General features: G+C 49.9%; 1 protein-coding gene across 1 annotated transcript in view; it reads left to right on the top strand.

Moving 5' to 3' along the window:
- The window catches only part of E2F2 (E2F transcription factor 2), a 93,528-nt gene extending 81,860 nt beyond the window's left edge, over positions 1-11,668 (top strand). Inside the window, exons 6-7 of the mRNA XM_060257933.1 lie at positions 7,252-7,408; positions 10,288-11,668. Of these exons, the coding sequence (XP_060113916.1) occupies positions 7,252-7,408; positions 10,288-10,535 (405 nt within the window). The 3' untranslated portion in view covers positions 10,536-11,668. The remainder of the gene's footprint in view (positions 1-7,251; positions 7,409-10,287) is intronic.
- Positions 11,669-13,150: the final 1,482 nt, after the last annotated feature.

Below are 13,150 nucleotides of genomic sequence, written 5' to 3'. Positions count from 1 at the left end.
CAATTCGGCAAAGGCCTGGATCTCTAGAGGGAGCTGATTCCACCAGGCTGGGGCCAAAGCTGAAAAGGCCCTATCCGCGGCAAGTCAGACGTCTTTCAGGCCAGGGATGGTCAACAGATGTGTGCTGAATCGTAATAATCTCCGGGGCACATATAGGGAGATGTGGTCCCATAGTTATGACAGTCCCAGGCCATGTAAGGCTTTAAAAGTCAAAACTTAAAACCTTGAAACGGATCCAGTGCTCAATTGGTAGCCAGTGCAGTTGACGCAGTGCTGGCCGGATGTGTGCCTGGCTAGGCACTGTTGTAAACAGCCAAGCTGCTGCATTCTGCACCAGCTGGAGTTTCGGGATCAGTCTCAAGGGTAAGCCTATGTAGAGTGAGTTACAGTGATCCAACCTGGAAGTGACTGTTGCTAGGTCCTGGGGGGATAGGTAGGGAGCTAGCTGCCCGGCCTGCTGAAGATGATAAAAGGCACACCAAGCAACCGCTGAGGGATGGTGGCTCAGTGGTAGAGCATCTGCTTGGGAAGCAGAAGGTCTCAGGTTCAATCCCTGGCATCTCCAAAAAAGGGCCAGGCAAATAGGTTTGAAAAACCTCAGCTTGAGTCCCTGGAGAGCCGTTGGCAGTCTGAGCAGACAATACTGACTTTGATGGACCCAAGGTCTGATTCAGTATAAGGCAGCTTCATATGTTCATATGTTTGGGGAGCGACGGTGGCTCAGTGGTAGAGCATCTGCTTGGGAAGCAGAAGGTCCCGGATTCGATCCCTGGCATCTCCAAAAAAGGGTCCAGGCAAATAGGTGTGAAAAACCTCAGCTTGAGACCCTGGAGAGCCGCTGCCAGTCTGAGCAGACAATACTGACTTTGATGGACCCAAGGTCTGATTCAGTATAAGGCAGCTTCATATGTTCATTCCCCTCAGCCTGAAACCCTGGAGAGCCGCTGCCAGTCTGAGAAGACAAGACTGGCTTTGATGGACCGAGGGTCTGATTCAGTATAAGGCAGCTTCATATGTGACCTGTGCCCCCATCAAAAGTGAGGCATCCAGTGTCATTCCCAGTCTCTTCGCCTTCTAAGCCAGTACAAGATATGCGCCATCCACGGTTGGGAGCTGGATGTTCGACCCTAATCTCCACCCCACACACCCCCGGCCCAGAGGTACAGGACTTCCATCTTAGTTGGATTAATCTTCAATCGACTTTGCCTCAACCAACCCGCCACAGCTTCTAAGGCCGAAGTCAGATGACCTAGGGCGAAGTGTGGGTAGTCATTTATCAACTGATAGAGCCAGGTGTCATCCGCATTTTGATGACAACCCAGCCCAAAACCTCGGGCAATGTGGGCAAGGGGGCACGTGCGGATGTTAAACATCATTGGCGAGAGAATAGCTCCCTGAGGTACACCGCATTCCAGCGAGTGTCATGCAGAGATCTGCTCGTCAAGCCACCACCCTTTGTTCCTAACCAAGGAGAAAGAAGGAAAACCACTTTAATGCAATCCCCTGAACTCCAGTGTTGGCAAGGCGGTGGGCCGTTAGATCATAATCAGCACTGTCAAAGGCCGCTGATGGATCTAAAAGCAACAGCGGCGCTGGTCCACCTTGGTCCAGGTGCCTTCTGAGGTCACCTATGAGGGTGACCGAGGCCGTCTCCATCCCATGACCAGGGCGGAAGCCGGACTGGAAGGGATCAAGGACTGATGTCTCCTCCAGGAAGGCTTGAAACTGCTCCGCCACCGCTTTCTCAACTACGTTAGATGTCCTTTACGGGACATCATAAATAGATCCCTCCTGGAGGGGCGTTTTCCAACACCCTTGAAAGAGGCCATGGTCCGCCCCCTCCTGAAAAAAAGTTCAGCAGACCCGGCCAAATTGGCAAACTACCAACCGGTCTCTAATTTACCGTTTTTTGGCGCTGCAGTTGCAGGAATTTCTGGATGACGCTTCCGTCCTAGACCCTTGCCAGTCCGGCTTTCGCCCGGGTCACGGGATGGAGACAGTGCTGGTCGCCTTGGCAGATGACCTCCAACGGCACCTGGATCGAGGCGGCGTGGTGGTGCTGATGTTGTTAGATCTGTCGGCCGCGTTCGACACGGTCGACCACCGGCTACTTACCCGCCGCCTCGCCGACATAGGGGTTAGGGGGTTGGCTTTACAATGGCTCTCCTCCTTCCTCGAAGATCGGGGACAAAGGGTGGCAATCGGGGGTGAGCTGTCCCAGAGGTGCACACTAGATTGTGGGGTGCCTCAGGGAGCGGTTCTCTCACCGATGCTATTTAATATCTACATGCGCCCTCTTGCCCAGATTGCCCGGGGGTATGGGCTTGGGTGCCATCAATATGCGGATGACACCCAGCTCTGTTAATGGATGGCCGGCCTGGCTGCGTCCCAGGGAACTTGGACCTGGCATTGCAGGCCGTGGCAACCTGGTTAAGGCTGAGTGGGCTGAAGCTAAATCCAGCGAAGACAGAAGTCCTTTGCGTGGGCCGGGGCACTCTGGGGAGGGAAATACCTCTCCCGGTTTTTGACGGGGCGCCACTGAAAGCGGCGCGCCAAGTCAAGAGCTTGGGAGTTCTACTGGAGCCCTCACTATCAATGGAGGCCCAGATAGCTGCCTCCGCTAAGTCAGCCTTTTTCCATTTGAGGCGGGCAAGGCAGCTGGCCCCATTCCTAGAGCGCCGAAACCTAGCAACAGTGATTCATGCAACAGTCACCTCGAGACTGGATTACTGTAATGCCCTCTACATGGGGCTGCCTCTGTGCCGAATCCGGAAGCTGCAGCTGGTGCAGAACGCAGCGGCTAGGCTGTTATTGGGGCTCCCCAAATGGGAGCACATACAGCCAGGGCTGCGTGGACTGCACTGGCTGCCAGTTATACACTGGATTCGTTACAAAGTGCTGGTCATTACCTTTAAAGCCCTATATGGCCGAGGACCTGCCTACCTGAGGGACCGTCTTTCCCCATACGAACCCCAGAGAGCACTGAGGTCAGCAGGGAAAGACCTGTTGACTATCCCAGGGCTGAAGGAAGCAAGACTGCAGAGTACCCGCACCCGGGCCTTCTCTGTTGTGGCCCCACACCTGTGGAACCAGCTCCCAGAGGAAGTATGGGCCCTGCGGGACTTTGACCGTTTCCGCAGGGCCTGCAAGACCTTCCTCTTTAGTGAAGCCTTCACCGACTAAACACTGAGAGACTGCTTAAATGAGTTTGTTATCTGTCAGAATAGCACCAAGATGTTAATTTTATTGTTTTACTGTTTTTTAGAATTTTAATCAATTTTTATCTACTGTTAAAGTATTGTATCATTTGTTATATTGATTAATGTTGTTAGCCGCCCTGAGCCTGCCTCAGCGGGGAGGGTGGGATATAAATAAAAGGTATTATTATTATTATTACCCAGAAACGGAAGGTTTGAAACCAGGTGGCAATTGGCTAGGATCAGTGGATCCAAATATGTTGTTTTTTTTTACAGTGGGCAAACCACTGCCTCTTTTAACTTGGCTGGAAATACCCCTGAAGCCAGGGACAAGTTGACAATATCCGCCAAGGGACTCCGTATACCATCCCCACACACTTTTACTAGCCAGGATGGACAGCGGTCCAGAGGACGAGTGGTAGACTTCACTGCAGCCAAGATCCTGTCAAAATCTTCCCCGGAAAGTCAATTGAAGTGGTCCAAAATGGGGCCTGAAGACGGACAACAAGCTTCCAGTTCCTGTACTGTATCAATTGCGGCTGGCAGATCTTGGCAGAGAGTCAGGACTTTAGCTGCGAAATAAGACACAAAAGCCTCACAGCTAATATCCAATTCCTTACCATTTCGATTGCTCGCTGGCAATACAGTGAGTGATCCAGTTGTTCTAAACGATTGGGCTGGGCGTGATTTCGCAGATGCGATAGAGGCAGCATCGAAACCACATCCGTTATTAGTGGCCTTCACTGCCTTCTCGTAGACTCTTGAAAACGTTCTATAAGAAGCTCTTGACTCCTCATCATAGGAACACCACCACACTCGCTTTGGTCGTCTAAGTTGCTGTTTCAGCCCTTGCAGCTCCAGGAAGAGCTGCTTTGGAACGGCAATGATGAGGATGCCAAGGGGCAGTGTCGTCAATAGCAGTGGAGACCCGAGAATACCAGTGCTCCACTAGCTCATCTAACGACTTGCCCAGGGGGCATTGGGTCCCACAGAGCTTCCTGAAGCCGCTCAGGGTTCAGTTGGCTCTTTGGGCAAGCATAAATCGACTCGCTGCCTGAACAGGAGGAGGGCCGCAAGTCCAGCCGGACTTTCAAGACAAAATGATCTGACCATGGAACCACATCAATGGCTATCGGATCTGATGTTATCCCGGCACCAAAAATCAAATCTAGCATGCGACTGGCTTGGCGAGTGGGAACTGATACAATTTGGCTGAGTCCTAGCGTCTCCATGAATTACACTAGGTCCTGAGCCTGCAAGGACGCTGCATCGTCGACATGGACATTGAAATCCCCCAGGACTAAAAGCCTGGGGAAGTCCAATGCCCAGGCCGATACCACGTCCAGCAGGGCAGGCAGGCTGCCTGGGGGTGTGTCAGGTGGTCGGTACACTACCCAGACAGCCAAACTTTCCTCAGCTTCCCACACTATTCCGACACATTCCACACCAGCTATGCTTGGCACAGGGAGTGCCGTGAAAGAAAAGGAATTGTGGAGGAGCATTGCAAACCCCCCCCCTCTCCCCCCGTGTCCGAGATTGGTGAAAGACCTAAAACCCAGGTGGGGCAAGTTGATTCAGGGCAACAGTTTTGCCCTCCCACACCCAGGTTTTGGTCATACATGCCAGATCTATCTGATGCTCCATGAGGTAATCTCATAGAGTATAGGTCTGATTATTGATAGATCTGGCGTTGATGAACATCAATGTTGGAGTTGGGTAAAAATTCCTAGCCCCACAACTGATATGTCTAGGGATGGGGCGTAGGTGGGAAAATTCCAAGCATTTCCATATCTCCACTCTCTTCCAGAATGCTGAAACCTAGTCCCACCACCATGCTTCCCCTGCCCCCATATGACGGGAATCCCTGACCCTGACATGGCTCTCTATGTGCACTGCTATCAGGTCCAATGATCTACCATATTTTTCGGACCATAAGACGCACTTCCCCCCCCCCCAAAAAAAAGTGTGGGGAGGGGGGGAGTGCGTGCGTCTTATGCAGCGAATACTGGAAAAAAGGGGGGGCGGGGGCCTGCAGCCCAGGGAGACAAGCACCGGGATTTCTCCCTCCACCCCCAACGCAAACCCAGACTCACCGGACCATAAACGCCCCCACTGCAAACCCGGTCGCTGGCAGGACACGTGTCTGACTCCCTCCATGCCTGCGTGCCTGGCTCCCTCCGCCCCACCGCAAACCCAGTGCTTCACGCGTGCCTGGCTCCAGCTTGAAGGCTGCAATGGCGCCCGCATCCCCGACGGTTGTGCTGGGAAGCAGCGGAAGACAAAGGTGCGTCTTATGGTCCGATGTGTCTAATGGTCCCAAAAATACGGTAGCTAACGTGCACACAACCCTAATTCTAATTCACACTATAGATCTACTATTTCAGTAAGCTCACGAAATCATCTCATTGACTAAACGCAACTAATAATAATAATTTAAACAAAATCTAACAAAATTTAAATTGATCTCAACTACTAATTCATACTAACAAGCCAATTGATATTGATTTCCCTCCCCCGATTTCCTTCACCCACCCCTAATTCAATAGACCCAATTAATTAGCTATCTAAAATTTAAAATAGCAATTACAAGGCCACCTTCGTGAGAAGGGCGGGATATAAATCATAAATAAATAAATAAATAAATTTAAATACAGTAATTCTGCTTAGACAAGAAACTGATATCGCTAATAGAATAAAATCTAAAAATTCATTAAATCCCAAGTTAATTAATTAATAATGGAAACAATATCAGTAGCTTAGAAAGTAAGTGGAGTAAACGTCCTATAAAGTGCAGATGGATGTGCATAAAATAAAAGTGCGGAATGCTGGTGTTAATACTTAAAATAGGGAAACTAGCCACCGTAAAAGGACAAGCTCTATATCAAGCTGACCGAGGAGACCAGTTCTCTTTGTATGTCCAGCTTTGTAAGTCCCATGCAGCCAGCGGTGTATCCGTTGCAGCCTGGTATGGCCCAAATCTCCAACAGCCGCTCTTGGTGTTCCCAGACAAGTCCAACAAACCTAAGGGACAGCAGCCTCCCTGAGGCCTCTCAACTGGGTCAGCAGGATAAAAATTAAAGACCAAAAAGTCAAGGGGGTGGGCCAATTAATCTTTGGAGCGGCATCTGCAGCTGGCACTGGGCACGCCCAGTAGATCTCTCCACCTGGGCAAAATGCTCTTTGTTACCGTGACAAATCATCCCCAGCCAGCATCCCGTTCAAGCATCCCCAGCCAGCATCATCCCGAGCATAGCAGCTCACCACCTCTCTCTGCTCACCATGTGGGTGGCTCTGGTCCTCTGTCTCTCGACCAGGCCAGCGTCTGGCAGATCTCTCTACAGGGTGAAACGCTACCTGTTGCTGTGGCGCCCAAACACCCCCAGCCAGCGTCGCCACTGGCACAGATAGCTTGCCGCCTTTCTCCACTCCCAACGTGGGCAACTTCGCATGCCCACACCGTGGCTGTTTCGGTCTTCCACTTCCCGACGAGGCCACCAACGGCAGTGACTCTGTGTGTTTCCAAGTTGTTTCCAGGCAATTTAAAGTTCGTAACTCTCTCCAGAGGCCTGTAAGTAAAGTATGGAATCCAAGAGAATGAGTTCTCCTACCTCCACTGCAATGTTGTCTGGACAACAACCCTGCCAAGGGTAGGCTAGGCATAGAGGGGCAGCCAACACAGCGCAATGGCAGAGCGAGGATTTGGACCTGGATCTTCTTCCAATGCTTTATCTGCTACCCACGCTGGCTCTGCTAGATGATTTTGTGTGGGGTTATGGGCAGGCCACCTTCAGAGATGAATGCAGCCCTCCACCTGTGAACGGAGCTGTGCCAGGCACTCAATATCTCAGCCACTCCCTTTTTTTTTTTTTAGTTTCAGCCAAGCAGCTGAAAATGAGGCATTTCCTTCACTCTATACTTTGCTCGCGGATCAACAGGTCACAAGCCAACAAATTTGTTATGTATGAGGCATTTCTTGGTGGGCGATGCTTGGTCTGGCAGGTGACGTATTTTGCTCCAGTGTTAACAGCACCTCCTCCTTCTCTTCTTGGGTCAGGAAAATGTTCAGCTTCACCTGAAAAGCAGCAATGGCCCTATTGAGGTGTACCTGTGCCCCGAGGAAGTCCTGGAGGACAGCCCGGCTGAAGATAGTGGCTTCCCAGCTCTGACACACCAAGACAGCGGCCACAGTTCCAATCCTCTGACATTGAAAGGTGAGAGTCCTCAGCTGGAGGAGCAATGTGGGGGACATCCCAAAGCGATTGTGGCATGTGCTACTGGGCACCTCATTTGCTGCTGGCTTTTGAAAAGCCCCATCAGTTGTGTCCCCCTGCCAATGATGAGTTGGCCGTGGAAACTGGTGGACAATGAAAACTTTCTTATTGTTGCTGCTCTTTGATGTGATTTTTAAATATGTTGGGAAACAAGATGGCAAGTCATAAAGTGGCGGAGCAGACTATACCATGTCAGCTTGCATTTTTGAATGTTCCCTCCCATGACTGTTCTAAATTTAATCTTCACTTCAAACCCTGTCTTTCTCTTCATTGGGAACCCAAAATGTCTGGCATTATTTTGCTCTCCTCCATTTTATCCACACAACAACCCCATGAGGCAGATTAGGCTTGAGACTGTGTGAGACCAGTCCAAGGTTACCTAGCAAACTTAAATGGCAGAATGGGGATTCAAACCTGGGTCTTCCATATCCTAGTCCAGGGTTTCTCAAACTTTCCCCCCTCATGGCCTGGTTATTTTTACACTTCTCCTTTGTGGCCCACTAAAATTTGGGAGTGGAGCCAGGAGACTTTGGGGGGGTGGAGCTGGGAGACAGGGAATGATGTACAAAGAAGCCTAAAACTTGCAATATTTTGTTTAGGAAAGGTAAGAGAATAGTGGGATTTCGCAATGCAATTTTAAAAATAAAACATCAAGAAAAAGTACAAGAATCACACAGCAGAAAACTAAAAATATAAAATGCTCAAAGCCTGGGAAAACATGAAATGGCAGCCTGGGAAAACATGAAATGGCAGGGCATTTCAAGCTTCTCCCCACTCCGGAAGGAAGAAAGATGCCAGCGTTGGGGAAAGAAAGAAAGAGAGAGAGAGAAAGAAAGAGAAAGAGGCAGCGCTGGGGAAACATAAAATAGCAGGGCATTTCAGGCTTCCCCCCCCCCCCGCTCTACTCAGATTAGCAATGGCAAGGAAGGAAAGAATGACAGAAAAAGAGAGAGGAAAGAAGACAGGAGAAAAGACTGACAGAGAGAGAGAAGGAAGGAAGAAAGGGGAAAAGACTGACAAAGAGAGAGAAAGAAAGGAAGAAAGAAAGATGAAATGGCAGCGCTGGGGAAACATGAAATAGCAGGGCATTTCAAGCTTCTTCCCCCACCCTCCCACCCCGCTGTACTCAGATTACCATGGCAAGGAAGGAAGGAGACAGGGGGAAAGACTGACAGAGAGAAAGAGAGAGAGGAAGGGGAGTGGGAAATAAAGCAAATAGGGAAAAAAGAATGATAGACAGAATGAATGAATGAAAGAGAGGGAAAGAGAGTTAGAAACAAATAGAGAGAAAAAGAAAGGGAAAGGAAATAGGAAGGAAAAGGGAGGGAAGGAGTGAAAGAAGGGACAAAAGGAAGGGAAAAATTGGAAAAAAACAGGATGGGAGCAACTTACCTTTTAAACAGCTGACTCTGGCCAGGGGGAAGTCAGGCCAAGTTTGCCCCCCCCCCCCCGGCATCGCGCTGGCCCCCGCGCCTCCTCCCTCCCTAACCCAGCCCAGGTCAATTTCAGGCTGTGTAAAGCCCTGATGCATGAATGAATGAAAGAGAGGGAAGGAAGGAGGGAAAGAGAGGTGGAAACAAATAGAGAGAAAAATAAAGGGAAAGGAAATAGGAAGGAAAAGGGATGGAAGGTGTGAAAAGGACAAAAGGAAGAAAAAAATGGAAAAAAAAACGGATGGGAGCAACTTACCTTTTAAACAGCTGATTCTGGGCAGGGGGAAGTCAGGCCAAGTTTGCAACCCCCCCACGGCATCGCGCCGACCCCCGTGCCTTCTCCTTCCCTTCCCCAGCCCAGGTCAATTTCAGGCTGTGTAAAGGCCTCCATCCCCCTCCCCCGCCGACCACCTCGTCAGCGGGGGGAAACGGCACGCTCCCGGCGCTGATTCGCCGCTCAGGCAGGCTGGTGGCAGATGGAAAGGAAGGCGTCCGAAAAGGGCGCCGCGATTGTTCCCGCCCCCACACTTCCTGGATGGGAAGTGCTGGGAGCGCGCCGTTTTCCCCCGCTGACGGGTGGTCGGCGGGGGAGGGGGACGGAGGGCTTTACACAGCCTGAAATTGACCTGGGTTGGGGAAGGGAGAGAGGAGGAGGCGAGGGGGTCGGCGCGATGCCACGGGGGGGGAAGGCACGGGAGGGGGATGTCGGCAGGAGGCCTCGCGACCCGGGATCGAGACACGGATGCTCCGGTGCTGGGTCACCACCCTGCCATTGAGAAACGCCATCCTAGCCCAGCATTCTAACTCTTACATCACACTGGCTCTCTTTGTAAGATTAAAATCAGCATGTTTCCTGGGAGAGTGTGGATTTGAATCTGGGCCTCCCAGGACAAAATCAGGAACTGATACCAAAGGCAGCAGCCTTGCTTGATATGACATGCTACTCCCAGATGTGATATCCACATGTACCATCCGCTACTGTGCATATTGAGAACATGCACTACCTACTACTCTCTTGATATGTACAGTTTGTGTTGTATGAATAGCTTTGATGTATGCAAATCAGAACCTTGAAAAATCAGGTGGGGTTTGTGTGCACCATAGCTTTATGCATGCGCAAAATATGCATTGCCTCACCCTTCCTTGGAGTCAGGGCAGGATAAAATGTTTCTGAGGCAGGGGTCTTGTATCTTGTATGTCCTTAATTATGGAGTCGTGTGCTTCCTTGAGGGAAATGAGGGGTGTTGGTATTTTAATGTACTAAAAGACAGAAAAGGAGGCAACTTGCACATCCCCCGCAGGTGCTGGAGCCACCTTGAGGGCATTTGTCACTTCGGTGCTCTGCTTGCTTGTGAGTAGCTCCTTCCTTTCTTTTCATTCTCCCAGCAGAACCTGTGAAGACGGAGCTGCCGAGCTGCCTCATGGAAGGGGAGGATGGCTTCCTGGAACTGCCCCAGCATCTCTTGCAGCAGACGGAAGACCAGCTCCCCTCTGCTTCCTATGGCGACACTGGCCCGTTTGTCAGTTTCTCCCCCCCTCTTGACCAAGATGACTACCTGTGGGGATTAGAGGAGGGCGAGGGGGTGAGCGACTTATTTGAGGCCTACGACTTGGGCGACCTGCTAAAAAACTGAACTGGGATTCCTAGTCCTTTCTTTGTTTCGGTTTATGGTGCTAATGTTTCCTCTCTCCTCCTCCGATGCCTTAGGGCTTTTCTCGGAGGTGTCGGGTAGAAGGAGGTCTCACAAGCAGCTTTCTGAGTCTCAAGGATATCTTTGTCCACCTCATCCCTTTTCCAGAACCATCCAGGACTTTGTGAGTCCTTTGGTGCCAGGTGGCAAAGAGCGGGTTACCCTCGGGTACCCACTTGCTCTGGACTTTCTCCTTCAAGGTTCTCTTAGAAGCACTCTGCACAGTTGGATGCTTACTCCTCTCTTCTTCTCCTCGTGTGTGCAGCAAGGAAATACTGAAGCAGCCATGCCTTTATAGGAAGCAAGATGTATCGTTGGTTCGCGTGGATTTCATATTCTGGTGGAAAGAGCTGGACTGGGGTACTGCCAGTCGTAGGTGGAGTAGTGCATGACAAAGGAAGTGTGCCACCCAGCAAATGGTGGTCTCATCTTGTCCCCCGCGCCCCATTATTGGTCCTGTAGTCAGGTGATTAATAACGGGTTGGCTGTGGCATCTGTCTCACACTGGGAAGCTTAACAGTGGCATGACATTTCTGAGCTTCTTGGCAACGGGTGTTTAGAACTGCTTTAGTTACGGTCCCGCTTTCTGCAGCCTCGAGTTCTTCCCAGATAGTTTGGAATCCTGGCGTGTAACACGATATTCCAAACATATCCTGTATTTGAGCTGCAAGTGAGCGGGTGCCGAACTAACTGCATATTAGGGCGATAGAGAAAATTTTTACTTAGGGAGCAAGCAAAGTGAGCTAGGGCCTTTTGGGGTGCTCCCCCGCTTTTCTGTTGAATAACTAAATAAGCTGGATATGTGCCTTGCCGAGATCTGTATGAAGGAATCACACTGCGTTGCTTGCAAGGGCGTTTGAGCTGATTTCCCCCCTCTTCGTAAAAGGATGACCAGTGGGCATTTCCATCCTGGCTGCTTCTTCCCAACAATGAAGTCCTGTTGACTGTTCAGACTCATCCTAAGCAGAGTCACACCCTTCTAAGGGAATCAACTTCGGTGGATTTAGAAAGTGCAACTTTGCAATGTAAACCCTTCTATTCTAAATGTAGTAAGTGTCCTTCCCCCCCGCTCCCCAGCATAATCTCTGAAGTTGACTCTCATACTGCTTTGAAGCCCCATTGGTACTGGTAGATATTAAAGGAGTATGAAGGAGTTAAGACTCCACTCGTGGGAGCGAATCAATATCTCCGAAGACCGCCGCAATTGTCACCTGTGCCTTGTGGGTCTCTAGTTGGTGGTAAACCCACCTTTTGGTCTTCAGCCGATTCCTGACCACTGGGTGAGCATATTCTGCTAAGCCGTCATCCTTCTTTCTAGAGCCCCTGTTCAAAGTCGTCCCAGGTGGTAATTCCTTGCCATTTAGCATCGTTGGATGCAGAAGATCCTTCTATATGAAGTTAGAAGGCTTGGATCCCGTAGAAAAAAATAATTATGGTCTTACTTCCCACTGCTCTAATGGTGAACCTGCAGGTTTCTCAGTTGCTCCTTCACGTCTTGTACCCTCTCTACATGCCTTTGATCCCCAAGAAGGTACTTGTTGCCTCTGGAGGTCCAAAGGATTTGGCTGCTTAGCTCCTGATTCGCCAATTGAGTCAGCAAGGCACCTTCTCCCCCCCACATACTACCGTGACAAAGAAATACAAAACGGAAAGTGAGCCATCTTTGGACCAACCTCTGCTTCCACGGAGGTCTATTCTGCTTCTGAGAAGCAGAGCTTTCCATAACGGGCTCAGTGCGGCATGAAAGGTTCCATATTTGTTGCTTCGTATTTTTGCTCCTATAGACATTCAACGATTTTGTAGTTATTCTTATCAACAGTTTTTTACTTCTCTCCTAGGACAGATCCAGACACTGGGCATCATAGGCGTGCCACAGAAAATGGTGCATTTGCATCTAGCTGATGACATCTTGTGAAACTTGCAGGGTAGCATATCAATATATATACTATATAATCTATTCAGTATTGTTGGGTGCCATGGCAGCTGGGATGGGGGGAAGCGGATGACAAGTTTTGTAGGATCACTGTGGTGAGAACAGAGCAAAGCCTCTGACCTTCTGTAAGTCCTGTCCTTAGATGAACCTGCTTTCTGTAACCAATAGACATTACTAATTGAAGAAAAAAGGATTGCTTTTCCTCGGTAAGCTTCTCCTCCTCCTCTCTTGCATCTCATTAGAGTTAGAGATGCTTTTCTCCCTTGCGCAGGAAATCTCAATCAGTTCAGCACTTGAGTCTTAAATGTAAAGCATTGCCTGGTTTTTATTTTAAAATGCCTCATCCTTAAGGTTTTGAGCATTTTCCTTATAATCTTATTTGCTTTTCGGTTTATACTTGCCTAGAGCGGTAGCCGTTAGTCAAGGCTTACAGGAGGCCATCTTGCTGAAGAAATACTTGGGGGGTTTTTTCCTCTCCCAGCTCTGTTCCTGATTCTGTAACAAACAAACCCTGAGATTTGACGCTGAGTTCAATGAGGAAATGGAGTGGGTATTTAAACCTTGAGGGCTTGCCTGGGTGGGCAGTTTTGTTCCATGACTGTTCCTGTGGCTGCTTGAAGTGATC

Source organism: Heteronotia binoei, chromosome 17 (assembly GCF_032191835.1).
Source record: "Heteronotia binoei isolate CCM8104 ecotype False Entrance Well chromosome 17, APGP_CSIRO_Hbin_v1, whole genome shotgun sequence".
Lineage (NCBI taxonomy): Eukaryota > Metazoa > Chordata > Lepidosauria > Squamata > Gekkonidae > Heteronotia > Heteronotia binoei.
Note: the sequence above shows the minus strand (reverse complement) of the source record. Positions and strands in the feature narration are given on the sequence as shown.